This window comes from Drosophila subobscura, chromosome A (genome assembly GCF_008121235.1).
Source record: "Drosophila subobscura isolate 14011-0131.10 chromosome A, UCBerk_Dsub_1.0, whole genome shotgun sequence".
Taxonomy (NCBI): domain Eukaryota; kingdom Metazoa; phylum Arthropoda; class Insecta; order Diptera; family Drosophilidae; genus Drosophila; species Drosophila subobscura.
In genome coordinates this window covers 6,778,328-6,805,214 of record NC_048530.1, presented here as the reverse complement: position 1 = coordinate 6,805,214, position 26,887 = coordinate 6,778,328, and the positions used below count along the sequence as shown (strand labels likewise).

The window sequence follows — 26,887 nt, the reverse complement described above, 5'->3', positions numbered from 1 at the left end:
GTGTGTGTGTGTGTGTGTGTGTGTGTGTGTGTGTGTGTGTGTGTGTGTGTGTGTGTGTGTGTGTGTGTGTGTGTGTGTGTGTGTCTTTTAGGGGTTTTGTGCTAATGATTGTCATGAATATTCTGGCATTTGTTTGCCTGCTTGCTGTTGCTCCTTGCTGCTTGGAGCAGTGTTTGCCTGGCCAAAATGTGTAATATGTATGGCTGCTCTGCCTCGAGGACCCTGGGAGCTGCTGGCTAAATATTTGATAAGCCTCTAGACTGCTCTCCTCGCTCTCTATCTCGCTCCCACTTGCAGTATGTGGCATGTGGCATTCACTTAATTAAAGTTAAACAAGCAGCTAATCAAATTTTTATTACACAGTTTCTTTCTGCCGCAAGCCCAATCCGTTGGCTGTTGCCCCTCCTGTTTTCTCTTTTTTTTTTGTGCTGTTTCTTTTTGCGTTTGCCCCTCTAAACGTGGCGTAATTTAATTTTAAAAATGCATGGCCCAGCCTGGTCCAGAGGATACCACCAAAAGGATTTGCCATCCTTTTGGAGGGGGGAGAGTGCGAATAGAGCGAATAGTTTTCCCATCTGTGCTGCGGCTGCTGTGTGGGGAAATTCAATTGGGAGCAGCAGCAGCAGCAGCCACAAAGGGAATACGAAGTAAAAGGAGAAACCCCAATGGAAAATTCAGCTGAAGCACTTGAATTTTAATATTATAGATAAATGAATCGAAAGTGGTTTTATTTCTTTTTGGTATCCGGATCAGGTAACGATCGAGGATGGATTTCGTATGATCTCCTCGTTCAGTGTGGAACCCTGGAGCCACCAGGCCTTCCACACGGTGGGCATCCGCTCATCGTCCTGCTCATCCGCATCGTAGTGCTCCTCGCCACAGGACCAGCTGCTCAGAGTGTTGTTGGTGATGCGACGCTGTGGCATCGCCTGTAGGCTGTGCCTCTTCGCCTGTGTGGACATCCCTAGCCGGCACTCGGGCGACAGTTGTTGCAGCTGCACATCGGGCAGAGGGACGCGCTGAGGGTCTTGCTGCTTGCAGCAACAACAGCAGTAAAGCAACCGAAGGAAACACATCTTGCAATGCCAAAAACGGGAACTCTACTAAGCTCTGGGCTCTGTGGCAACACGGGCTTATATAGCCTTCAATGACTGCACAACTCTGGAACAGCTTAACAACTGTTTTTCTCCCCATGCTCCCCTCGGGAAAGTACAGTTGTGTTTTTGTGCTGGAATTCCGTGCTACAACTGTTTCGGTTTTCATCTGTTTTTATCTGTTTGTGTTTGTGTGTTTGTGGCAAAACGCTGTCGCTTATGTTAATTCCATGGAAAATGCCCTCGCAATCGCACTCCCATTTCGCATTGCGCATTTGGCATTTGGCATTCCTCGCATCAATTTATTATATCATATTATAGCGAAATTATCGAATGTTCTGACTGCTCTTTGGTTACCAATTTGCGCATGCAAATCAGCGGCAAAAACGGACAGAAATTCCACACCTCGTTTGACATCGGAGCTCTCTCACATCAAAGTCGGATGATTATTGTTGCCAGTGGTGTCGGTGTCTGCTTCTGCTTCTGTTTCTGTTTCATTTGTGGCAAGGTGCAGTATGGCCACAGTGTCTGATGGAAAGAACTCAACGCCCGCTGCTATGGGTTTGTCATGGATTGGTTCCGGTTTCAGTTCCACTTTCATCTCCTTATCCAGTTGAGAGATCTCCATCGGCGCCTCTGGGTTTTGATGTACCTCCACATTGATGCACATCTCCCTGATCTGAGCGGGCGAATAGGAGGCCCGCCGTCTTGTGTGCCGTTTCAGCATACGATCCGCTCTCCAGGCCACATGTTTCGGTACAGACTGAGGCTCCTGCTGCTCCTTCTGCTGCGGCTGCTCTTGCTTGGGCACTATAATGGCAACCGTGTTGCTTTCGGTTGGGATTTCATGGCCTTGCGGATGCTGTTGCTGCTGCTGCTGCTCCTGCGGCACCTCCAGCTGATCGGCTATGGTCTGCTGATCGTCCTCCCGATCACGTTTGCGGCAGCAGAAGATCGAGTACATTGGACAGTGGGACATGTTCAACGACGACTGTGTTGCACCGACTGTGTATAGCGACTGTCCGTGCCGATGGGCTTTATAGGGCCCGACGCCCATGATGATCCAGGCACGATCCATAACGTCAGAGATGTGAGAGTGCGTCAGCTGAGGGGCCTGTTTTTCGGAGCCCATTAACCGTGCGTACCAGTGGCAGTGTGCCACTGGTGTTTACAGTACCAGGCGGTGCCCTCGCTTCACTCTGTCGCTGCCGCTTCCAGCGCAACTCCAAATCTGTTTCCAACTCAAATTTCAATCAGCATTGCATACCCTGGTGCGCTACGCATAAAAGTTTCCACTCTAATGAGTTTTGTAATTAAACGAAACTTGAAAATTGAATACACAAAAGCTCAAAGGCCCACAAACAACAGCAGCAACAAAAAAAGAGTAATAAAAATCTACAATAGCAGCAGCAGCGGCAGCAAGCTGGGGAAATGTAGCATTTAGAGTACCAGTGAAAATTCGCACTTATCCAATGATTCTCAAAGTAAAAGCAATTGTAGAGCATTAATAACACGAGTACCACGAGTCCTGGCGATGAATGCAAGGCACAAGAGGTTCAGAATCGAGAAGAGTGCACAAACGAAGAACCTACTGGCCTGCTCTACTCTTCTAGTCACACTTTCATTTGGGAATTTGATTAGCTTTTAACATTTGTCAGACATTCTACGAGGCACTCTTCATGCAAAAGCACAACAGAGGTTTCCCGTGCAAAGCAGTTTACGATAAAAGGTGACCTCTTTGTGTTTTTTCTATGGCCCAGGCCACGGAGGATAAACCAAAAATAAAAGGAAAAATAAGCTTTACCAAAAAAAAATTAATTAATCAAAAGTGTCATTACTGGCAAGCAGCGCACAGTTTTTAGCAGTTGCATTTTCAGTTGAGATCCCTAAAATGTATGCAGATTCTCGCAATCTTAGTTTATTATTAAAGGGAACGAATTCCCCGCCAGTCCGTACACTCTTAACATCTCTCTCTCTCTCTTTTGACCATCGTATTTGTATGATTTTGTCAGACTCTTCATTCCGCTTGTACATTTTCCCCCCATTTGTGGCTGGGTGCTCGTTTGTTGACTGTGTGGAAAACTAGAAAAATATCAATGTCATTTGCAGGCAGTCAGGCCTCTGGGTTCTGGGTTCTGTGTTCTGGCTTCTGGGGGTTGCACTGCCACAGCCACTGACTATGGGGAGGTGGGAGATATACGACAGATTTTGTTACTTGTTTGTAATGTTGGATGTGCTGCTCCGTCTCCGTTATTCTGTTTGGTTTTTCGGGCACTGGGGTTTTCGGTTTTGGGTTGCTCGTCCATTTTCGGTCACATCATTGCGGTTTCAGAACTGGGTTTTTACGCCATTTCCGTCTGTGTGGAGTGTACTGCGGAGTGTTTGTCCATGGTGGGTGAGTGGCATAGAGTTTTTCGGACATACCCTTTCAAAGGGGTACAGATATCTCTTGCTAAAGTACACTGAACTTTGTGTGCAGTGAGTATTTGCAAACTTTTTCCGAATTCGATAAGCAGGTTGAAGATATTCACCCAATTGTCCTAGGATATTGCCTTGTATCATATTTAATCGAGCAAAATGTGTTCATAATCTATTCCTTATGGAAATGAAAACTGATGGGCAGAAATTCAATTGAATTTCCCATCAAAACCAATCATATTTTCGGTGGAAGAGTATTCTAAGCTTGCAAAAAAAACACGTTAGGGCTTTGCCTCTGGGTTTTCCGGTGTTCTTTTTTCTTTGAGTTGTGGGCTATATATTGCGTTGGTCTTTGGACAAGCCAGCCAGGCACATAACCGCAAAACATACGCACAACAGACGCCCCTGACAACAGCCCTGCAATGCTTTGGGGCACTAACATTTTCCATTTTGTGGAAGGAAGTCTCTTCTCTGAGTCTCTCCCCATCTCCGAATCTCTGGGATTTCAACCATTCACCCATTTCAGTGTTGATTTTTTATGAGCTCGTGCAACCCCCTGTTCCGGCCTCGTATACCGCGCCACAGCCACTGCCAGTGCCAGTGCCACGCTCCTGGTTTTGGGACTCCTGCCGCTTCAGTATTTTGCTTTTGTGGTCATGCCCACTTGATGCGTATTTAATTAACGTTAATTGAAATTGATTTATGTATGCAGTGTGCGTACTGTACCACCCTCTTCACTCCCCACCCGACTCCCCACTCCCTCTACCCTTCTCTACCCCCTTAAAAATGTTCTGCGTGAAATTTGTGGCAAGTCTTACGGGCGGAACAGGGGGGCGGGCAGGGAAGGGACGTCTGTCCAATTGACAAATTTTCGGCATATCGTAGCATGACAAATTTTTGCGTTTTTGGGTTCATTAAATTGATTAAAAACAAAATATAAACAGGGGAAAATGTGAAAATTGTACGAGTTTCCAATTGCGTAACGGATGAAAAATGTACTGAATATTGAGAAGCGAGAATTGATGGATGAGTAGATGGTTTAGGGGTGCCAAAAACAGAGCAGATGGAGCAAATAGATGGAATTGATTGAAATTGATACAAACATACAGTCAAAAATTATCAAATGATGAGGAAGAGCAAAAGTTAAGGGAGGAAATGGTTAAGGGAAGTGCAAGCTATTGAGGTGCAGAAGGGAAAAGAAACCCTCAGTGAAAGATAAAGTAACTCACAATTAAAAGTAAGTGCAAAACAGTTCTCAAAAGTAAAATATTCCATTGATAAACCAAGGAAATAATTAAAGCAGAAGTTAAAGAATAAATAGAAGAAGTACCACCAAAAAATGTAATAGACCAAGTAGTAGACTTTCCTTGCTTAAAGGTAATATATATAAAGTGTTGCAGCACTGCCTCTACTTGATTTCTTCAACAAACTTCAAATAAAAACTTATTCTGCACCTGTACCAACCAGAGGAAAACCCAATTTCCACATCATTAATTTTTGTATGAAAAAAAACGCATCCACGTCCACTTCCCCCTGTACCTTTTTTTTTAGGGCTACGCTTTTATGTTGATTTAATTAGTGGAAAAGCTGTGTGGGGCTCTCCTCTGATTTTATTGCATAATTTTAGGTGTGCAGCAAAACACTCGAAAATCGAATTCGAAATCGTAATCAAAGTGCGGAGAGGAAAGGTCATGGGCTCACAGGAGGCGAGGGGCCTGGATCGGGGGTGTGGGATTGCAATCAGGAAAAACAGCAAACAAAGAACAATAACAATAAAGCAAAAGAAAATAACGAAAATTCATCATAAACGGGAAAAAAGGCAAACGCGAAGGGAAATGGAGGCAGGCTGACTGAAGGGAAAGCTCTTGGTTCCAGGACCCACACGGAAGGATCGTAAATTAGAAATGGCATTTTATGCGTGCGTGGAAATAAAAATTCTCTTTCTCTTTATGTGTGTGTGTGTGTGGATTTTAGGCATCTTTTCTGAAAGGAGAAAGTAAAAGTTAATGTAGACCGAAGAAGAGGTCGAATTTTTGGTTACTCTCAAGTGATTGATGGTTTTCCTTTGCTAGGGAATATGTTTAGAAAACTGTGAAATATCTTTATTTCATAGCGAAGAAATATATTAATAAAATGCAATAACGAGGCAGATCAATATGTCTCAATAAAACTGAATTTCTTGCCATCAGAAAATGCGAACAAATCTTTGTTAAATATTCTGCTGCTGAAAAGGGCATCAAAAGTTTCATTTTCACATTTTCCATTGATGCCTTTGTGCTCCCTCTGGCTCTGCTCTGCTCTGGTGGTGGTGCTGCTGCCTCTGCCGTTTGGCTGTCATAAAGTTACTCATACGACTTGTTAACCGTTTCACCAAAACACACAGAGGCAGCACAAACAGAAACTCAAAGACAGACAGACACACTTTGATTTCTCATCTTACATCTCGTTTACTCACACATCTCTTTCCCCTCTCTCTCTCTCTTGCAGGTGAGTCTGAATCCAACTGCCTCCCCCCCATGGAATGGTTTGTGCTGCTCCTTGATATGTGATGCCCAAAAAGGAGAGCCGTGTGGGTAGGCCTCTGAATCCAGTGCTGCCGATTGATGATTTATATGGGAAAATACTTGTATGTGGCCTGGCAGCGAGCAGTAGCTATGGCAGCGAAGGATATTCGCTCTCTCTCTCTCTCCGTTTCTTTTGCTCTGTGAAATTATACGCTTTGATTCAATGGCAGTGTAAACAAATGAGAATTTTTCGCTGCGGAAAACTTTCGACTCACTCAACTGAAAGTGGTTTTAGCTGCTGTCGAAATAGCTAAAGGCACTGCAAGAAAAAACGACACAGATTAAAATACAGAGAGAGGAAGATATTCCCAGGCCTTTGTGCCTTTTTGTTATTTTGCTATAATTATGAGCAAAGAAACTTCAATTGCATATTGACATGAAAAGCACTTAATGTGGGAAACTCTTGTAAAATAATTTGAAATTGCTTTGTTTTTAGAACCCCTGAAATGAGTAATCCTCAAGCTAGATTCAAAGACCCATTGAATCCATGTGAAACTTTATACGAATCTTTGCAAAATAATTTCCGCCAGTGTAGAGTTTAGCATTTGTTTTGTGGGGTCACCCACTCTGCCCCACTGCCACTCCCGTACTCATTCCGCACTCAACAACAAAGGAATTTTCCTAATTATGCGTTTACCTGCACGTACACACCCTTAAGTTGGTGCGGGAGGGGGATTTGGAAGCAGTAAAAGAGATTTGCCCGCACTCTAGAAAAAGCGTAGAACCGAACCAAATGGACCATGCAAAACAACTGAAAAGAGAGAGAGAGAGAAAGAAGAGAGAGAGAGGAGAGTGCAGAGGTGGAGAGGTGGAGAAATCTACATTCTCATTCTCAACATTCCGTGATAAACAATTACAAAAAACAGCAGCAGAAATTTTAGCCCAAAACCAAACACAAACTCTTTCTCCTGCCCGCTCCCTCTTCAGTTCTCCCTCTTTTCGGGGGGTGGGGGTGCTGGGTGGGCGGATGCTACGTGAGGTTTGTGCCCATAAGCAATTTAGCTAATTTAGCTACAAAACAACAACAACGGCAGCAGCAGAAGCCACAATGACGAGGACCCCAACAGCAAAATAATCGAAGCGGAAGAAAAAAAAAACAACAGCAAAAAGCTGCTAGAAAAACTGTGCGTGGCCTGCAAAGCCACTGTGGGAGAGAAGAGAAATGAGGAGTAAAACTAGAGAAATTGCAGAAAGCGAAAGAGTGACTCTTTGGATGAAGTAAATGCTTAAATCTGAATTAGAGTAATTGGATATAACACTATCCATAGCACTCACCAGTTATATTTTCATAATATTTCCTCTGCTCTATCCACTAAAGTAGTGCTTTTCCCCACTCAAAATGTAGCAGTATGCACTTCTCACATCAGAACAGATCATAGATCACATGGAATTGAGTGGGAAGTGCAGGAAAACTAAAAACAAAGAGTCGAGAGTACACTGCCAGACAGCAGTGTAAGTGTAAGTATATGCGCACTGCACAGTGGATAGACAGTGGCAGTAACAACAGCAATGGCCAATGGCAAATGGCCATGGCAATAATAATAATAATCTTTCTAAGTATATTCAGGCTGCTGCTGTTGCTCGCTGACTTTGTTTTGGACTCTGCTTCTGCCGCAGGACTCGCCAGAGCAGAGTCCTGATTCTAATAACTGTTTCCTTTTATGACCCAAACAATGCCAGGAGCAAAGCCATTGTTACCGGCATAGCCAGCCGGATGGGGGGATGGGGGGAGCTTCTTCGGAGAAGAAAAATGCATTTGATTGAATTTTGAACAGTCGAACGACGAGACACTGATTCCCCCTGGAGTCTCATTCATGCATCCATGCATCCTTTATCCTGTGGGGGACCTTTGGTACGTAGCCTTGAAAATCCATGAATTAAAGTAAAGGACATGCAAACAGCTGCAACTGCCACGCCCCGTCCTGAATCCGTGTACTGTAATGAATTCCTTAAATCTGGGATTCTTACTTAATTCCCGTCAAGAGAGATCTGGCCAATGAATCGCATGAATCCTTCCAACGCAGGCCAGCCATTCTGTTCACTGACTGCATTTGTCGTACGATGTCGCAGGATGTCAGTGGATGTCCCAATGTCCTCGGGAGGACAAGACAAATGCGCTTATTGACTTGAAGTGGCGACCCATAAATTGTGTGCAACTTCCACTCGTGTCCCTGCCTCTGCCGCTGTCTATGGCAGTATATTCTGTCGCGTTCTGTCTTACGAGTAGTCCACCTGCTGGCCTCCTGCTGCTGTCAAAGGATGAGACAGGATGAGGCACTGGCATAGCTTAAGCAACGGCCATGCCTCCGTATAAATTAGCTGTGGAGGAGTAAGAAGGAGTCCATGAATCGTTTACCATGGATATAACGAGTAAAACTAACAAAGCGGCAAAGAGACTTTCCTGCACGATGGAAATGGTTTAAGGGAGCAATCGTTAAAGTGATTTCACTGCCACAAGCGTAAGGCTTAAGGAAAACCTTTGCTGTTTTATGTGTGCGAAATTGTTGTTTATCAATTGTTTATCGCGTTATCCTGCAGCACTTGGCGCACTTTTCTCGTTGCCATTATTCAAATGAAACTGAAAAGAGAGCTCCCCCCCACAGCTATCTGTTCGGTTTGGTTCCCAATCTATAATTTAGGTCTCCATTTCGTTGGGATTTATTGTATCTGTAGTGTCTGTTGTCTGGGCAGATATTCGTTTGTGTGTTTGTGTGGGTGGGTGGTCTACCCTCCGGCTATCACGCGCCGCACGGCCACGCCTTGGTCTGGTGGCACTCCCACTCGCCCGACTTGTGGACTCCTCCTGTGTTGCTGCAGGGGGGAGCCTTTGCTATCTCATAATTGCGTAGGCGAGTTTAGTACTCATTAAAAGCGTTAATCGTTTTGGCTGCCTTTGTCGCCGCCCGCCCCTCCCCATCTGTCTCTCTCTCTCTTTTGTTTTGCTGCTGTGTGGAAAACACTTCAATTTTAATTCAGTGGGTGGGTCGTTGGTCCTGTTGGATGCTGACTGCTGCCTGCTGCCCGGATGAAACCGATTTGCATAAATTTCCAACAATGATAGCCGGGGCTCCGTGTCTGCATCTCCTCTGTGTCTCCTGTGTCGCCTCTGTGTCCGTGTGATGGAGCCCTGTCATCGCTTTGGGGCATCTCTCGCTTGTCTGCCACACACACAAACAATACAAAAAACAAAAAAAAAACAGAGAGAAATGAGGAGACACGACGAAACACACTTAATTAAAATTTTTTATTACACAAATTTTGCTTTTGTGTCGATAATTTTATGCTTATCATCAGAGGCAGCAGACACTACCAGAGAAAAAGAGAGAGAGACAATTGGTGGCTTCTAATTTGCAACATCAGCACTCTTTTTCTCTTTCTCTTTTGGTACAGGTGGAGATGCGATCCTTGGACGCCTTTGGGGACGCTAACGCATAAAAACGGAAATTAAAAAGGAAGCCCACCTGCCACTCCCACTCCTCAAGTCCAGGGACTTTTCCGCTCTTTTTCCCTTTCGCTTGTCCGCCAGTTCTCGGGCCATTCGCTAGCGATTCGCGTCCGGAAGTTTCACCTTAATATGCAGGAAATTTCATTAAAGTTGATACAACTCCCTTGTGGTACTTCTGCTCCTGCTTCTCCTGCACTTTCTTTGGGTTTTCTTTGCTGTGTCCCTCCAGAGAGCTGTCACTTGATGGCTCCCTGATCAATCGCAACAAATTTCTCTGTTGCTTTTTTCGATAATTATTTCCGAGTTCATAGAATACGCAGAAGAATCATCTTTTTATCCAGTACAAAGCTGAGGGAACTTCTCTTCCCAGCTGGCCTTCAATCTGTGGAATCTGTAGGAAACCGCAAAGAAAACTAATGAGCCGCTCATCAGTGTTAAAATCCCCGAATCGACAGTGCCAATTGCTCCTGCTCGCCCTCAGCAATATTTTTCGGATGCTGGCAGCCTCCTTCCCAATCAATTTGACAGCCATGTGGCACTGGGCCAACTAGAGTTCTGTTGAGAAAAAGAGAGAGGAAAGCGGAGATGCCTCTGGACCAGTCAAATGAGTTTCAATCATGAGAACGACACAATAACCGAAGGGGCAGACCTGCACACAGCAGGCGTGAGCCATAAACAATTTAAGCAATGCGGCATTTTACACCTTTTTCCAGGGGATAAGAAGTTGTAGGAGGAGCAGCAGCAGGTCCTGTGGCCATAGTAGCCCTAGTAGGTAGGTGTACAGCCTCGGCTGTGGCTGTAGGTGGGCGCTGGAGCCATCAGGACGGCAATCAAAAGCAATGATTGTTGCCCATAAAACGAAACGGTTATGTTTATCTGGGTTTTTGGCTTGAGCCTTGTGCCTTGTGCTCCTTGCAGAGAAAGAGAGAGAAAGGAAGAGAGGGAGAGAGAGAGAGTGAGTGGGAGCAAAAGTAGAGACGAGCTAATGGAATGCGCTTGAAGCGAAACTCTCGGCGAGCCTTTGCCTAAGTAAAAGAAATGAGCCTGAGAAGTAAATATTTAATGACACAACTCTGTATCTCTTCTGCTCTCTCTTAGCCCCCCCTGGCTAATGGACACACTCGCACTCGAAGGCACTTCCCATCCCATTCAGATTTCCATTCCATTCCCCCAAACGATTGCCTTGGCTGTTGTGTCTTGCTTACTTTTTGAACAAGTGCAAATGTTTTTCATGACTTTTCATTTTATTTAATTTCACTTTTATTATGATTATATTTTCAGCCGCTTTTACCGTCTCCCCCTCTCTTGTTGGCTTTGCTTTGCTTTGCTTTGCTTTCTTTTGCCTTCTTTTTGGGTACTTTTTGGCTAACGATGAAATGACTTAATAAAAAAGTTCTTTCGGACTTTGGTAATTGTTGGAATGGAATGTTATGTTTATGGGCCATGTGGCAAATGGCAAATCGAATTTTGCATTACAATTTGTGTTCCCGTTTCGTTTCGTCTGCGTTGCATTCCACTGCTGCTGCTTCCGGAGGGTGTCCTTTGGTCTCCCAACTCCTTGGCCTTGGATTCAGGTTTTCAAATCGATTCAGTTTCCTGATTAAAGGTCCGCACACCATTTTACCTTTATCGTGTACCTTCAGCTCATTTCCCATTTCCCATTCCACTCCAAACAAAACGAAACAAAACAAAAGCAAATGCCATGAAAATTGAAAATGAAACGTAACACGCCGCAATTCAAGAAACAAATGGCTGCTGATGGCACGGGGGCCAATGCCTGATGACTGGTATGGGATGGAATGGCTGGATGTCTGGGATGGTGATGAGGTTGGGGAGCCTCGAGAGCCTGGAGTGCAGATCCAGCTCCAGACCCAGAAAAATGCTTCAGCGCAATGCAATTTTTAGCCAAAAAAAAAAAAATGGTTCGAAACGTAACGAAAAAAAAAAGAAAGAAAGAACGTGCAGACATGTGCCGCGCCACAGCCTCGACGGCAGGCGCCAGGGCGCCTCAGCCAGTGGCAGTAAGCGATAGTCAGTTAGTGGCATGCCCCCCAGTGGGTTTCGGGCGCATTCTCGGGTTTAACTTTGGCAAACGCTTACGCAACGTTTTGTTTGAGCGAACGAACGGTTGGACGGACGGACACACGGACAGCGGAACGGACAGCTGCAAGACTGAAGCTGGAGTGGGTGTGTGATTGCGAGTGGGAGTGGGAGTGGGGATGGGGAGACAAATGGCTGCAGCCGGGTGGCAACTGGATGACAGGTGTGGCAGCAGCGGCAGCAGCAGACAACTGCAAGTCAGGAAAAGCACTGGGAAATAACACTGAAAGCTTACTGAGGTGCAAAGAGAGGCAGTCGAGTCGAGTCGAGTCGAGTCGGTGCTGAGAGAGGGGTAGAAATTTACATAAAGCAAATGAAGCTGAAATGGAGTACGGTGGTGGTGCGTCGGGGGAGGCTGTGGGAAATGCGAGATGGGAAATGGAGCTGGGAAATGGGAGATGCAAGCCAACAGAGCGACTGGAGAGTGCCAGGAGAGTGTGCCGGGGCACGCGGATAGTTTGCATTGCCTTGACCAAAAAGGTAAATACTTCAATTTGCGCAAAATGTTCCAGCCACAAGAGCAAAGTGCTGTACAATGCACTGCGAGAAAAACGCAGAGAGAGCGAAGAAATGTAGACTGAAAACAGAACAGGGAATGCAAGTGCCATCCCGGTTTCCTAGAAAACTTACCTACACCCATATGCAAAAGACAATAATTTTTTTTTAGACTGCCGAAACACCTGGCAATTGAATGAATATTATGGCCAGTAGTGGCAGAACCTGGCACCTGGCACACATTAAAAGCGAAAAAATGATTTTCAATTATTTATTGTTCAGCAATATTTAATCAGTTGTTCCTTAGTTTTATTACTCCCAATTCTTGAGAAAAAATCACTTATTTGATGGCATTTTACTTAAGAAAATATCACGGAATGGCAGGCTGCAGTCAGCTGCTGCTGCTGGAAGAGTTTCAAGTTCATGTGTAATGGATACTAGCTTCCTTTTCTGCTCTGTGCAGTGTGTGGCGTTGTGTGTCCAAGTGTTCGAGTGTCCAAGTGGGTGTGCGCGCGTCTGTTGAGGAATGGAAGATAAATACACTGGGCAGTCGAGAAAGAGAGAGCCAGTCGGGGCTGTGCTCGACAGGCATCACCATCAACGCGCTGGCCAAAGATACAAAGTAAAAGGGAAAATTGCAAAAGAAAATTTAAAAAGTTTACAAACACATACACAGAAACACACACACACATACAAACAGAAGCCAGGCCCCCTTAATGAAGCTGTCCTGCTGCTGTCCTCTCCCTCGCTCTACCACGAGCTTCCAGAGGAATCGCCTTTAGCCTTCAGCTTCAGTATGATTTGGTTTCCATTCTTCATTCTACATTCTCCCTTCTGTATTCTCTGGCACTCGCCCATGCGGAGTGTGGTCAGTGGGGGCGTCTCTCTGTGTGGTGGCCCATTGGTGTCATGTTTGCTTAGCTGCAATGTTGCAGCTCCTCTCCCACTCCATGTGCACTCTGTTGAATGGCCCTGCGCATCGCATATCGGGGCATATCCTTTTATCTTTGCCTGTGCCACACGTCAAAGCTCATTGACAGGCCATATGTCAGAAATTGATTCGTGGCTGTTGCTTCTTTTCTCCCCGGCATCAGTGTCCCTTTTCTCAGCCATAGCCATGCAGGATGGCAGAGAAATTGAGATTCCAAAAAACCAAATTACGCTCTCGACCATTCTTTGCCCCATTCTGTGTCGAGAGGACAAGAGGAGCACAAGGGTGCTCGTTGCTCGTTGCTCGGCATTTGTGTCCAGTGTCTCGAGTGTCTCATCAATTTGTTTTGTTGTTGGCTTATCGGAATATGCATTTTCCAGCAATTTGAGGAGCGCACCCAAGGAGCAAGCATCTCCTGAAGGTTTGTCAAGCATTCGGTAAAGTAATTTGTATTTAAATTGGCCAAATATTTCTTCCAGGACGGCAATACGAAGAGGCACTTTAATTGGAAGCTGAATACGTTAAAGATGTGATTTAAGAGGCATCCTCCGGCAAAGGATTACATTCAATTGTTAGAGTAGAGTATTCCAAAAGATTATATTACATTTTTCAAAGGGCTTCTAGGGTCAATATACAATTCCTCCAGGTGGTGGCAGGGGAGACCGTCTTATCCTTCTTGTGATTAAGGTGCGCTGAATTCCTTGAGCTTTGCTTCCCCTTTTCTTATGAGCGTATAATAATTACATTTTCCACCATTTGAGAAGGTCGCCCATCCACATCCTCAACCCCCTCAGTCCCTGTCCCTGTCCCATTCCCATGCCATTTTCCCCCGCGTACATTTTCAGGGATAGCTGCACGTACTTTTCACCTGGCGGATTCCCTTTTATGCTACAATTTCCCCCGTATCTTAGTTTGCTGCTCCCTTTCCTTTTTTTTTTGCGACTCCTTCAGAGTCCGTAAAGTGGAAATCCTTTCAAATTGTGTATATTGACAGCTGTCACCGCTTCCCATCAGATTCCTTTCCGCCGTTAAGAAAAGTAAAGTAAAGAAAATACGAAAAGAAAAGCCAGATATAAGATACAAGAAATAAGAAATGAAATGAAAGGAGCAAAAACATTTTAATGTATTTTATTTTTGATATTTTTGTTGCTCTTGTTGTTTTTGCTGGCTGTGTGTTTTTTTTAATTAAAGAAAATTAAAATGTAAATTTCTCGCTTACCTCCCATGAAGACCTCAGCAAGCTTTTGCTACCACTCGATGCTGATGGAGGGCTGAGAGAGGGTATGCTGGTTGAGTGAAAGTGAAGGTAACAGCAGGGAGAAAGAGTTTTTAATGGGTTTCGTACACCAAACGTACCATTTAAACGATAGGTAGAAAAGTTAAACACAAATCACAAAATATCTAACAATTTTTAAGACAAAATTTCTCCAATTTGTGGACTATTTAATGATTATTTATCATTGTAATAATATTATAGGACTCTTGGGCAATTGTTTTGGTCCCACTCCTCGATAGTCCAGCCTACTGGGTGTCACCTAGTCCAGAGACCTTGTCATTCGTACGCAGAATCGTATTAAAAAACAAATTGAGGAAAAAGTACGTGGAAGAGGAGGAGCTTTGAAGATGGTTAGGCGATGGGTGGCAATGGCTGAAAACAGTTGGGAAGAAAAAGAAACCAAAATACAAATGCAAACAACAATTAAATGTTCACTAAGCTAACAATAAACAAGAAAAAGAACAAGAACAAAGAGGAGAGATACAGTGACTGTAAGGATGTACATACATCCTGCAGGAGGAACGACAGATGTCGGGCATTGCCTTTTGTTAATGGAACAATTGAGCGTTGAAGGTGGATACCAAAGGAGGAGCAGGATACAAAGTGTGGAGTGCCAAGGATGCCAAAACGCGGGGTTTGATCATTTCAATTAACCAAACACCAACTGCTCCATCGCTTCCCTTTTTTCAAATTAATCTGAATAAGAGGAAAATCTTTTTCTTGGCTGGGCACAGCAGAGATGGCAAACCACTCAACAAGCTGCTTATAATTAGTTTTTATGAAGAGAAAGATTCACGAAATCCCCGACTTTGGGTGGACAAAATCAATCAGTGTTCGGACAATCTCTATATGAAGTAGTTTGGATTAGCGGGGAAATCAGTGGCTTGTCTGTTCCCAGATGCATTTTGGGGTCCTCTCTTATCTCAGGGAAACGCAGATCGACGCCACCAAAAACAACTGTCAACTGAAGTCAATCGACATAACTAGAGTCAGTCGAATGGCGGGGGGCAGACAGAAAAAATTCTGTGGAGTGGCTGGGGGCAGAGAGTCAAAGCGGGGCTGCAAGTGCTTAAGTGTGGGCGACTCGAAAGCGATTTGCCACAGTTCCGCAGCGGAAGTACAGAGAGTGCATCATGGGGGCGGCATTTGTACGAGTGGCGTGTTGCTGTGGCTGCCACGGGATCACTGCCGATGGCCAGGAGCCAGCAGCACAAACCTCTCAGACACCGCACCCGCACCCGCCGCTGGAGTCAGTGGAGCAGACACTGGAATTAGTAGATGCCGTTGCGGTGCCATTTGTGTCGCAAATGAAGCTGGACTTTGATCCGTACGACCAGCGGTTCGGCATGGTGCATAAACGATTAAATACTAAATATGTTGAGCATTGATTAAATAACTAAGAGTGTTCTGTGTCTGTGTTCTGTATTCTGTGTAATTTTCTGTGTTCCACCGACCTCTTCCTGGTGCATTCCGTTCGCCACTGTCGCCTGGCCACACCAGCAATTTGTCTGCGTCTGCGACTGTGGGGCACGTAGCAAATGCACACAGAGAAAGAGAAAGAGAGATAGTCCAATGTGGCCGTGGCCGTGGCCGTGGCCGCCGCTTCACTACACAAATCCAATCAAAGGCATTATTTCCTTGTACTCGGGTGTCCCGCTTCCTTCCTGCTCCCCGCTGCTGCTTCTGCGTGTGTGCAGCTGGCTTCAGGACCAAAGGATCCTTAACTTATTTTGTGGTATCATTAACCTTTAAACTTGGACGCAGGCAAGCGAACTGTGTGCAGGAATTGTAAACTTTTGCACTCGCCAAAAGTTTCCCCAGCAAACGCCCGCAAACTTTTCTCCTCTCTGGCAACACACAGAGAGAGGAGGAAGGGGGCAGGACCCACCAATCCCCCCTCCCACCCTCCGCAAGTAAAACGTAAAATTTTTAACTTTATTTTCGATTTTCGTTTGCCACAAAAATCGCATTTGCAGGGACCCCTTCCGCACACCCAAAAAAAACCAGGGCCAAAACTTAATTTGCGCCAAAAAAAAAAAAGAAAAGAGATACCCACACGAAAACCCGAGCCCGAACACGGAAAAGGAAAACTTTGGCCGCGCTTTCTCCCATTCGCCGCCCCCCTTGGCATTCCTTTTTTTAATGCAATCAAGCGGAAATTGATACGTCACCGCCAGCCCCAGAGCTGCACCGCACCGAGCAGTTCCCGCTCAAAAGTGTTGCCAAATTGTTGCAAATAAAATTGCTGATATGGAAATTGTATGCGCAAGTTTTTCTTGCTTTCACACGCCGCAAACAGAGACACAGATACAGACCAACAGGCCAACAGACCAGACAAAACGAAGTCAAGAACTTTTCCGTTTCCTTACACAAAAAGATACACAAAACACACATTCGCTTTGCTGCCACGTCAGGTGTGTGTGTGTGTGTCCTCATACTCATCCTCATGCAGCGATTCCTCCGCTTAAGTCTGTTGGGTACTTAACGCTGATCAGAGTTCGCAGTTTTAGTGCCATTTTTAATGTGAGCTTTTCAGTGTTCAGTGTTTAGAACTCAAAAAGGGTAAAAAATAGGCATAGGCATGGAGCTGTGTTTCATGTATTCCACTGGTCACACTTGATGTGCTGCCACACGAACTTCGGGCACACCTCAACGAAGCTCTACAATCCCCGAAAATCCAGCCTGATTAGCGGACTCAATCACCCTGCCAAGCAGCCCCAAAAATTCGCTCATAAAACCTTAGCTTATCGGCTAGAGGCCCCCGCTCGAAATGTTTCCACGTTTCCTTGGGAGTAGAGACTGGAGAGTGTGGGAAAGAATGATCAAATTAAAGTTTGGCCATCAATGCGGCTTACGGGGGCACATAGAATCGGCCACTGATGAGGGCCTGAAACTGGAACTGAAACAGAGGCTGGGGCTGAGGCTGAGGCTGTGCCACTGGGCTGAATCTACTCTGTTTCTCCCCATTTGCGATTTCCGTTTCCGTTTGGTGGCCAACTCAAAACGCACATCAATTTGAAACTTAATCTTGCCGCACAAATAAGCCACGCCAAAAGTTAAGACCCACAGCCCAGAGACCAGGTCCTGTTCCTGCTGCTGCTGGTCCTGATTCTGTCCTGAACAAATGGTTGGGGGCTGTAACTGGGGGCTGGGGACATGGACCCCCATCTGGTGCTCCTTTTTCTCCATTGTATGCAAACAATTTACAGCGTGAATGGGCTGCCCGAGCTCCAAAAGGCAGAGAGAGAGAGAGAGGAAGATGAAGTGGACCAAGTGCTGGAGATGGAGATGGAGAAGAAGCGGAGCTGGAAAAATGGGCCTGGGAAATGAGAATGAAAAACTAGGCGCCGTCTCATGCATAAAACTGAAAATGAAATACAAGCCAAAGCCAACGGCAAAGGCAAAGCCAAAGGCAAAAATAAAACAAGAAAAGCGTACCGAAAGATGAAAATGAGAGCAAATGCAGGCAATAGATGCGATGCGATGCCATGCGATGCTCGGACCCCCACAAGGATAATTGAAATTCGCCACAAAACTGGAAAAAGCAAAAGCAAAAGATGGAGAGGAAGCAACAGCAGCAGCTGTAGCAGCAGCAGCAGGATGCAATTTTTGGTAAAGGAAAATATTGTGAAAATCCAATTCAAAAATTGAAATGGAAATGAAAGTGCTCGGCGAGCAGTGCTTGTGATTTTGTCCAGCATTAAGAGATTTTCCACACTCATTAATTCGTGTTGTGCTAATTTTGTAAGCCGTCCCCTGCGAAACTTTCGAGTGGAAAATCCCGTAGAGGAGTGGCCTTGAAGGAGTCGTTCGGCCAAAAATATTATTATGGCCAGTGGGTGGAACAAATCATGGAATCTGAGAATGCATTGAACTTTTGAGTGGCAATTACTTTGGCCGCAAGCAGGCCGACTCAAGGACTCCTCAAGGCACTCGGCAAACGTCCCACAATTAAGTTAATTACGGAGTAGTGGCAGTGGGAGGAGGCAGCGCTGGCAGGTAAGGGTACGGCACCTCATCCTCCTTTAGTCAGTATTCGCATTCGCATTCGTATTCATTCATTCATTCCTTTGTGTGTGCTCCTATCGCTGCACTATGGGGCATTTGACCACTTTTCCTGGCCGAAACTCATTTGTCAAAAGTCAAAAAAGTAATATTTTTTTAACGGATATTCATAGGGATAACATCAGTCCGTAATGTTACATACCCAGAAAATTAACAGTGCGCACCACTGTTAAGATAACAGCTGTTAAAGTCAGCTGTTTGCTACGAACAATATAAAGTTATCGGAAAACTGATTTTTTTTATGAAGTTTAAAGTGCAAAAATTGCTAAATTTACCAATTTAAGTAAATTTTTTACAACATTCTTGATTCAGACAGGTATTAAAAAGTTGTTTGTGAGTTTGAAATTAAAAAATTAACCTCATAATATGTTTAATGGCTAGTTTTTTAACAAGTCCGAAAATTTGTCTTTGAATAGACTTACAAAGTGTTCGGTTCCCGCCGGAAGCAATAAACTGCATAGATATTGTAGAGTTTTCAATTCTTAATCCAATTTATGTTACTTTTTCTTCTCATATCAAAAAACTAAATCAAAAAATAATGTTTCGTTTGGAAGTTATTAATTAATGCCACAAAAAGTGGTCAAATGCCCCATAGTGCGCTGTCTGCTGTTTCTGCAATTAACTTGATTGCGCCTATAAATATGCAGCACTTGGCCGTGATTATTGCGCGGACTCTCTTCCTGGGCTTTTCTTTTGGTGGGGACACCCATCTTTTGCATTTGCCTCTTGTGTCCAACTGTCTGTCTGTTCCTTCTGCGCCTAAAAGTCTGCCACTAATTGTTATTCCTCGACTGTCGCTGCGAATCTTGTGCTTTGTCTTTCACGTCTTGGAGTCTGGGCACTCCTCCAGTTTCAGTTACACAACTTGGAGTAAGTGGAGAAGTCCTTGAGACGCTATCAACTGCTAATAGCTTTGGGATATCTTTCTCACAGCTCGCTCTCTCTCTCTCTCTCTCTCTCTCTCTCTCGTGACAAGGAGTAATGACCGCATCAAAACATATAAGGATCTGCCTTCTTTTCTAGTCCTTATGGCTGTTGCTCTTTCGATTTTTTGTTCTTTATTTAGTGGGTGTTAAACACTCAACAGGTTTTCAATTGTTTCCATTGGTTTCCATTCCATTCGTTCGTTGGTTCCGCTGTTTCATTTCAATCTGTTTTCCTGCATTATTTTCCAATATTTTGTTTTGATTTTTATATTTTATTTCCATTTCTTCAACAAAGATTTCCGCTATATTTTCTAACACTTTTGTACATAATTCTCTTCCATTATGTTCCCGGTCCAAGTGTTTCGATATACATATATTTATGTACTATTTTTTCCTTCAGCTTACTTCTCTTCGAATCAAAGGATGGCCTCTTACAGGAGCTTATTCTTCATCCTTCCATCCATCCTTTTGCTTTGATCTGCCGCTTATTCTCTCTGTGCTGCATGTCGGCTTATCGTCTCCACTTCCGTCTCATGGTCCCATTGCCATCTCCATCTCGTTTCGTTCCTGTTTGTTGTCTCACTGCATTTCATCCATCAGGAACTCAGGCCAGTCCAAACCGTACATTTTCCTCTTCTTATGTCCTGCGTGCTCTCCTTTCATGCTCTTTTTCTGCTCCTGTTTGCCATTGTTAATCTTTAACCTGAGTCCTAATCCGTGCGTCATGATTGAAAGCAGCTGCAAAAACGTTGCGTGCCTTGTGGCATGCCTGCCGCCCTCACAAATGATGGTCTAAACCCGTAGCAGAATGTCGCACATGATGAGCGCACATTGGCAACGACTGGAGACGCCATCGTCGTCGTCGTCGTCGTCTAATCTGATTGCCATGATGTACTTGCCTCCTGCCAATTTGTGTCAATTTGGTGGAAGCCCCCGACCCAGCCCTAGAACCCGCCCCAATCCCATCCCCATTCACTGACTGACTCAAGGCTGAGGCAACATTAAGCCCCACAGCAGTTGTGCAGCGGCTTAAAGTTGCCTCAGAGCCATGGCCCCTGCTTGTTGCACTTAAGGCAGCTTCTAATTAGCTTCGTGGTGCTGGTTCTGACTCAGGTGTGACAGGTGCAGGGTGCTGTGGGGGTCGCCCTTGGCCCATTAACCATAATTAGTAAGCCTCTGGGCCACTGGGGAACCACCTTCTCCCTCTCTCTCTCTCTCTTTGTGGGTGTTGGGAGGAGGATCAGGGTGTCTTATGCGGATTGAAAGCAGCGAACCGAATGGCTCTTCTGCAAGATGATGAAAGAACTTGCCAAATTGATTGCCAATCCTATAAAAAGATACAGAACACACATAGGATTAAATTCTGCAAGAGTACTGAATATTCCGAGCTTATTTGAGGTTTATTCTCGTTCAGTGCAGATACTTTTGGGTGCGAGTGTTGCTCAGGGGGTGGCCAAGGGTTGGGGTTGTGCGGTCTCGGCTGGCTAATGACACACCTTAACCCTTGTTAGCCTACATTTTGGTGTTTTGTGGTTATTCTTGGATTGTTGTATGTTGAATTTGCCCAACCACTTGACCCAAAGCCCCCAAAGGCAAAGAGCCGCCACACTTGCGGCTGCCACGATGCGTGTGCCAGAGTGGTGGGGCGTGGCCGGGGCCGGACCGGACCGCTTGGGGCATGGCCTTCATGCAATTGACATCATTCTGTGAGAGCAAGAGGCAAGAGGCAGTTGGCCTACTTTGCATCCTTCCATTAGCCGCACACACACCCCACGAAAAGTGCCCCAATGTTGGGCAATTAATACTCCATGGAGCGGGATTAGGTGCAACGAGAAGGGACGTGTGAGACGCTTTGTACGCGTCACAACTTTTATACCCGGTACTCAGTACTACATCTGTACCTTAGCGGTTTTTTTGTCAAATTTTACATTTTTTCTTCATCTGTCATCTACATCTACAACACTTCTTACACCAACACGCTCCTTTAGCTCGCTCCCCTTCCCTAGACCCACACACTGTAGATTCGCGGCAGAGGCAGTGGCCGCACGCTGCAGAAGCTGAATGTGAATGAGAGAATGTGAAAAAAACAACAAAAGCTTCTGGAGGTGGGTTTAGCCCCTGTAAATTAATTTCTTCCTGCTGGCTATAATAATGATCCTATCTGATCCCAATTCGGTGATCTGATAGATATATCATTCCCGGTCACTGTAGCTTTAGGAGGTTTTCGCCCTTTTGCGACTATTGATGCTGATCAAGAATATATATACTTTATGGGTTCGGAAACGTTTCCTTCTGTGCGTTACATACAACCGTTATTCGCACAAATAGAATATACCCCATTTACTCTTCGAGTACCGGGTATAAAAAGAATCCGATTCGAACTTGGACTGTGCCACATGAGACTCTAACTATCGAAGCAAAGACTCCCGGACTTGTAGGCAAGGATTATCGAATGTGGACACATCCCGCCAGTTGCCAGAAGCGTTTGAAGTGTGCAAATTGAATTACCCAGCACTGGCCATCGCTGAATGGCTGGGTGGCTGGGTGCCAGTGTGCCTTTTCCCCACTCCTTTGCGCTCCGTAAATGTTTTAGCGCCATTGAATTTGATGGCAGCGCATAAATGTAATTATAATGTGCATTCTGCATGCAGAATTCATAGCTGCAGATACATAAATGAATATGCATATACAATATATACATATATGCGAGCACTTGTATCTAGCTGCATAAATGCATATACATACACACATATATGTATGTAGTTTATGTGTCTATATCTTTTTTATATGGCTCTCCATGATGGTGGATTACTTACTTGCAGTGGCAGTGGCTGTGCATTCACTCGTGTATTATATTCATGCATATTCACGTGCGAGTATAATGCATAATGCATGATCGCATTCGTTAATCAGCGAGGAACGAGCTATATTTAATTTTAATTTTAATTAATTTTGTCATTTGTGTGTGGCGCAGGGGGGATGACACGGGATGGGTGCTTGAGTGCTCGTAATCCATTCATTTAGTATCTGGTAGAACAGTGGTTTTGGTTTTGGTAAACAGCTGCCGTAACATGGAAAACAGGCAGCAATACAGCTGTGCCTCGGATGTGGATTTCGATTAAAGGTTTCCACTCGCAGCCAACGAGCAGCAGTCTAGCCACTGGAATCAGTGGAGCTACAGGTAGAGCCAGAGGCAGAGACAGAGACAGAGACAGAGACTGGGATAATGTTTATGGGCTTTTTCGTGGACTTGTTTGCTTGCCGTAGATTCCGTGGCGGATCCGACTCTATGGATGTGACACCACCTCTGACCGAAGTACTCGCCCCACCGCCATTCCCCGAGTCTGTGGTTGTGGAGCCACCCATGGGCCATCCGCAACCCACCATCGAGGAAGAGCAGGTGCAGGAACTGGAGATGGACGATGGCTACCATGGCTATGATGATCCACGGTTGCCCGAGCTTATAATCTAACAGATGTAGCACATGCCACATGCCACACTGCATTGCAGTTCCACTTGCCACTTGCGCTTCCATTCCGTGGCTCCATTCATTTGGCTTAATTAAAACTCTTTTGCAATAATCCAATTATCGGCAAAAGGCAAAAACCAAATGACAACAAATGGCATAATGGCCAGACATTTTCCATAAAACTCTCTCTATGAAAACAAAGCAACAAAAAAAAGCACAATCAAATGGATCCAATAGAAAAAAAAAACTGAACAAACACAAACACAAACAACAGAAACAAAGCAACAAAACTCTAGCCAGCAAACAATGCGATAAAATTCAATTACAACAAATTTTTAATTAACTTTTTGCAATCAAAACACAAAACAGAACCCCAAAACCCAAATGAGAAGACAACAAATACAAACACTAATCAAAATCAAACAAAAATCTAAAACAAATAAACAATAAATGTATATAATAATATATGAATAGAAACACAAATCGCAGTCGGAAGCCAAATTGAGCGAATAATAATAAATAATCCACAAGTCAGTGCGTGAATTTTATTTTGAATCGAGATCTGTGCGTCAGATGACGGGAGATCTTTCTTAGGTAAAGCAGTTAGAAGTTAAGCAGAATTTTTCTTATTTATATATAATATTTTTGGGATTTTTGGTCATGTTCAATGACTGCACAAAGCCACAGCTTGCATTGCGCACTCCCTCTCATGTCGCTCTTACAGAGTGGCTTAGCAGTTCATGTTAATTTCTCATTTGTTGCATGTGTGTCACTTTCTCTGTACCTCATCCTAAGCCTATAGCACCTGCTCCGATTTATGCATACAAATATTATAGCTGGAAATATGACAACAAAAGAATAAACTACGAAATATAGAGGGTTGATTAAGTCCAGTCTTTGACACAAGGTAGTCGGAGTAAGGGGAATGTAGCCTGCATAATGGATTGGAACCAACCAGAGAGTGACCAAAATTACACCTAATAGCCGGCGCTGGTGTACGACAGTCCTTAATTGGATAACGGGAGTTCCGAATGGCATGGAACGAGTAGGAGTAGAAGTGGGAGTAGGAGCAGAAGCAGAAGCAGGAGTGCTCGTACTCGTAACTGAGGGCAATCTACCTCAACCGATTCCCAATTGAGTAACCATTAACCTGAGAGCAAACCAATGGGGGGTGACAGCACCCCACCAGCAGCGCTCTTACACTCCAAAATGGATGAAACTACCATGGAAACCTATCAAGATCTGTCTCTCCCTTTGCCCCACCCAACAGAGAGTGAGGGGGGAGCGAGGAGAACTTTTGTGAGAATGCAACATTCGCGGGGAAAGTTTTGCAACGCGAGGCGAACGACACCTAAACCCCTAGCTAATGGCCAAAAGTAAACCACTTCATGGCTCGCATGGTGGGTGGTGCCGCCTACTGCAGCCCCTCTGCCCCTACTGAGCTGCTCCTCCTGCACTATCCCATTGTATGCCATTTGTTTGTGGAAATTGCATTCGTTGTGGGGAAAATTGCATTTTCTGTTGCTGTTTCTGGTTTTCTGTGTTTGAGTTTTGTTTCGGAGGTGATTCGCACTCGCATTGTTTGTCGGTTCCATTCAAAGTTGTTTCGAAAGTGTCTGCCAAAGGAAGGTGGCACCTCTTCCGTCACCCCCTTATCCTGCCTCCTGCCGACTGCCTCCTGCCTTTTGCAGTTGGAAACGCCATACAATTAAGCCAAAATGTGGCTGCTTAAAGCCGCCAACAGCTAGCAGTTGGGCTTCCTACCAATTAACTCCGGCAATTGGCTGTGGAGAACGCCTATAATTAAGAGCAGCAGCAAGAGCCGAAGGAGGAAGGAGTGCGTCGACATTCTTTTGCACGCACGCAACCCAATGCCCAAGTTTTCCCTCAGCCTTAGGACTTTTTCTACTGCTTAATCCATGCCCAAAAGTTTCCTACTCCCCCGCCCCAAATATAAGAAAAACAAACAAAATATTACAGGCTACCGTTTGGCCAGCCTTTAATCCGTGCCCCAGAGTCCACCGTGCTCCGTGTCCACCTAAAACTGATCGGGAATGTAGCGCTCAGATCCGGTGGGAGCGCTAAAGACCTGTTCGTACCGCTCCAGGGTCTCGAAGGAGTTGCGCTTCTCCCGCGCCGGCGGACGGATGCAGGTGGCTGCTGGCAGATGCTTCGAAGGCGGCAGATTGGGCCTTGGGGCACGCAGCAGTCGCTTGGAGAGGCTGCCAAAGCTGAGACGCTGCTGCTGCTGCTCCGTATCCCGCAACATCTCCTGGTGCATCTGCTCGGCGAGATCGTAACCCACCATGTCATCCACCTGCATGCTGCGCCGATGGCTGTTCCCCATGCTGTCCAGTGTCTCGGGCACTGTCTCCGACTCTGCCTCTGTCTGCGGCTTGATGCAGCCAAATAAGTCGCCCAAATTAGAGCACATTCTGTCCGCACCAATTATGGCAGTGGATGATGATGCCCTGGCGAATGTTGTCCAACTTTTATAGAGACAGTGGCCAACGGACAGTCGGACCATCAGTGGTTGACTCAACGACTTCCCCATGCAAAGCAGCTGGTTGCGAGCCAGGCACTGAGGGCGCGACTTCTCCTCCGGCGATTGCAGACCATTTGGGTTCAAGTCCATAGAATATTTATCAGAAAATGTAGTTGAGATATGAGCAGCAGGTGATGACATTCGCTGGGAAATGTCTGCAAAGACTGTCTGGAGGTCTCTTAATTATTTTACCATTTGGACTAATGTTCTCTTGGAGAGCAGATGAATAGCGCTAGAATATGTGAGGGAAAATATTCACAGATGGAAAGCATTTGCTGTGGAAGTCTACCCATTGAAGCGTAATCCTATTTCAAAGAAGGGCAAATAAAATATGAATATCCATGGAATAAGTGTGATGGCATGGATTAGCTATTCCCTGTGTTCTTCTGTCATTTTCCATCCTGCAGCGTCCACTTGTATTGGGTAAAGGCACTCAAAGGTTAAGGCAGCCATCCCTTCCGACACTTCCGCTTTCACTCTGCTCTCTCCTCTCTCCGCTGTCTATGCAGCGTGGAGCGGGGGGGCTCCTTCATATTTCGCACAACAATTTGACAGCCATCAATCAGTGGAGTACCCTGGCTCCTGCCCGCCTCCTTCTCTGCGTTGAGTGGCCACTTGAATGGCATAAAAAGGCGGAAATTAATGCACTTAAGGCATTCAAAATCGAATCCTTGGGCGGCAGACGGCGGACGATGGCGAGGGGCAACTTCCCCCCGCTTTGTGTGCTCTGCAGGGGAATCAAGTGGCAGCTCTCTATCCATCTATCCATCTGGCTTTTAGCTTTGGGGGCCACTTGGCTGATTAATTGGCATGGAAACGCCACATTCCCCCAGCCCCCTCAAGCCGTGATGGTGATCCTTCGAGGGCGTGTGCCTCCTTTCGCGGGCCTCCTGTCAATGGGCCCGCGAGCCATTGAGCGCTTAAAAGCGCAGGATTAGCGTTTGCCTCGGAGTGCGAGGGAAGAGCAAGGGAGCTGCTTATAACGACGGGCAAATGGTTGCGGGCAGGTGTTCTCCCCGCCACACCCCATGTAATTTCATGCATTCGTTGTCTCTGGGCTCCTCGCATTATCCTTATTAGCCGCAAATTGTGTGCCATTGAGTCCATTGATGGATGGATGTCCAGAATTGGGGATAGGGCAGCTCTAAAGCTGTTCATGGCATTCGCTGCGGGGAATGGGATGGAAGGTCCTTTCTATTTTTGAATAACAAAACTCCCGAAAGGGGACAACAGGCGCCATCTGTGGTTCTCTGAAGGCGTATTCAACACAGCAAAATCGAAAAACAGGGGGAAATTCTTGCTATAGTAGATGCGTGTCTCAACTAACAGCAAGTGGATGGTATTTGGTTGGTGTCTTGGCTGAGTTTGTGGATTGCATGTAGAGAGAAGGAGAATACATCCATGCTCCAGGTTTCGCCACTTGTTGCCTCATATAATAAAAGTATATAATTTAGTAGCACAAATAAATAGATGTACAAAATTTAACCGTAAAAAAAAATATTCAAAGCTTTTTTCCGCTTTTACAAATTGTTATTTATGGACTAATTAATTTCATGCCT

General features: G+C 45.3%; 2 protein-coding genes across 11 annotated transcripts in view; one reads left to right on the top strand and one right to left on the bottom strand.

The window, feature by feature from the left end:
• Nucleotides 1-26,887, top strand: part of LOC117903818 (uncharacterized protein CG43867) — a 105,610-nt gene that overhangs the window by 50,322 nt on the left and 28,401 nt on the right. The window lies entirely within an intron of this gene.
• LOC117903823 lies at nucleotides 24,758-25,217 on the bottom strand. The gene has a single exon (XM_034816272.1). It carries the CDS (start codon nucleotides 25,215-25,217, stop codon nucleotides 24,822-24,824), a length of 396 nt encoding a protein of 131 aa, XP_034672163.1. The 3' UTR covers nucleotides 24,758-24,821.

Excerpts from the sequence above, each read along its gene's own strand:
- LOC117903823 (XM_034816272.1), bottom strand. The coding sequence starts at position 25,217 with ATGTGCTCTAATTTGGGCGACTTATTTGGCTGCATCAAGCCGCAGACA.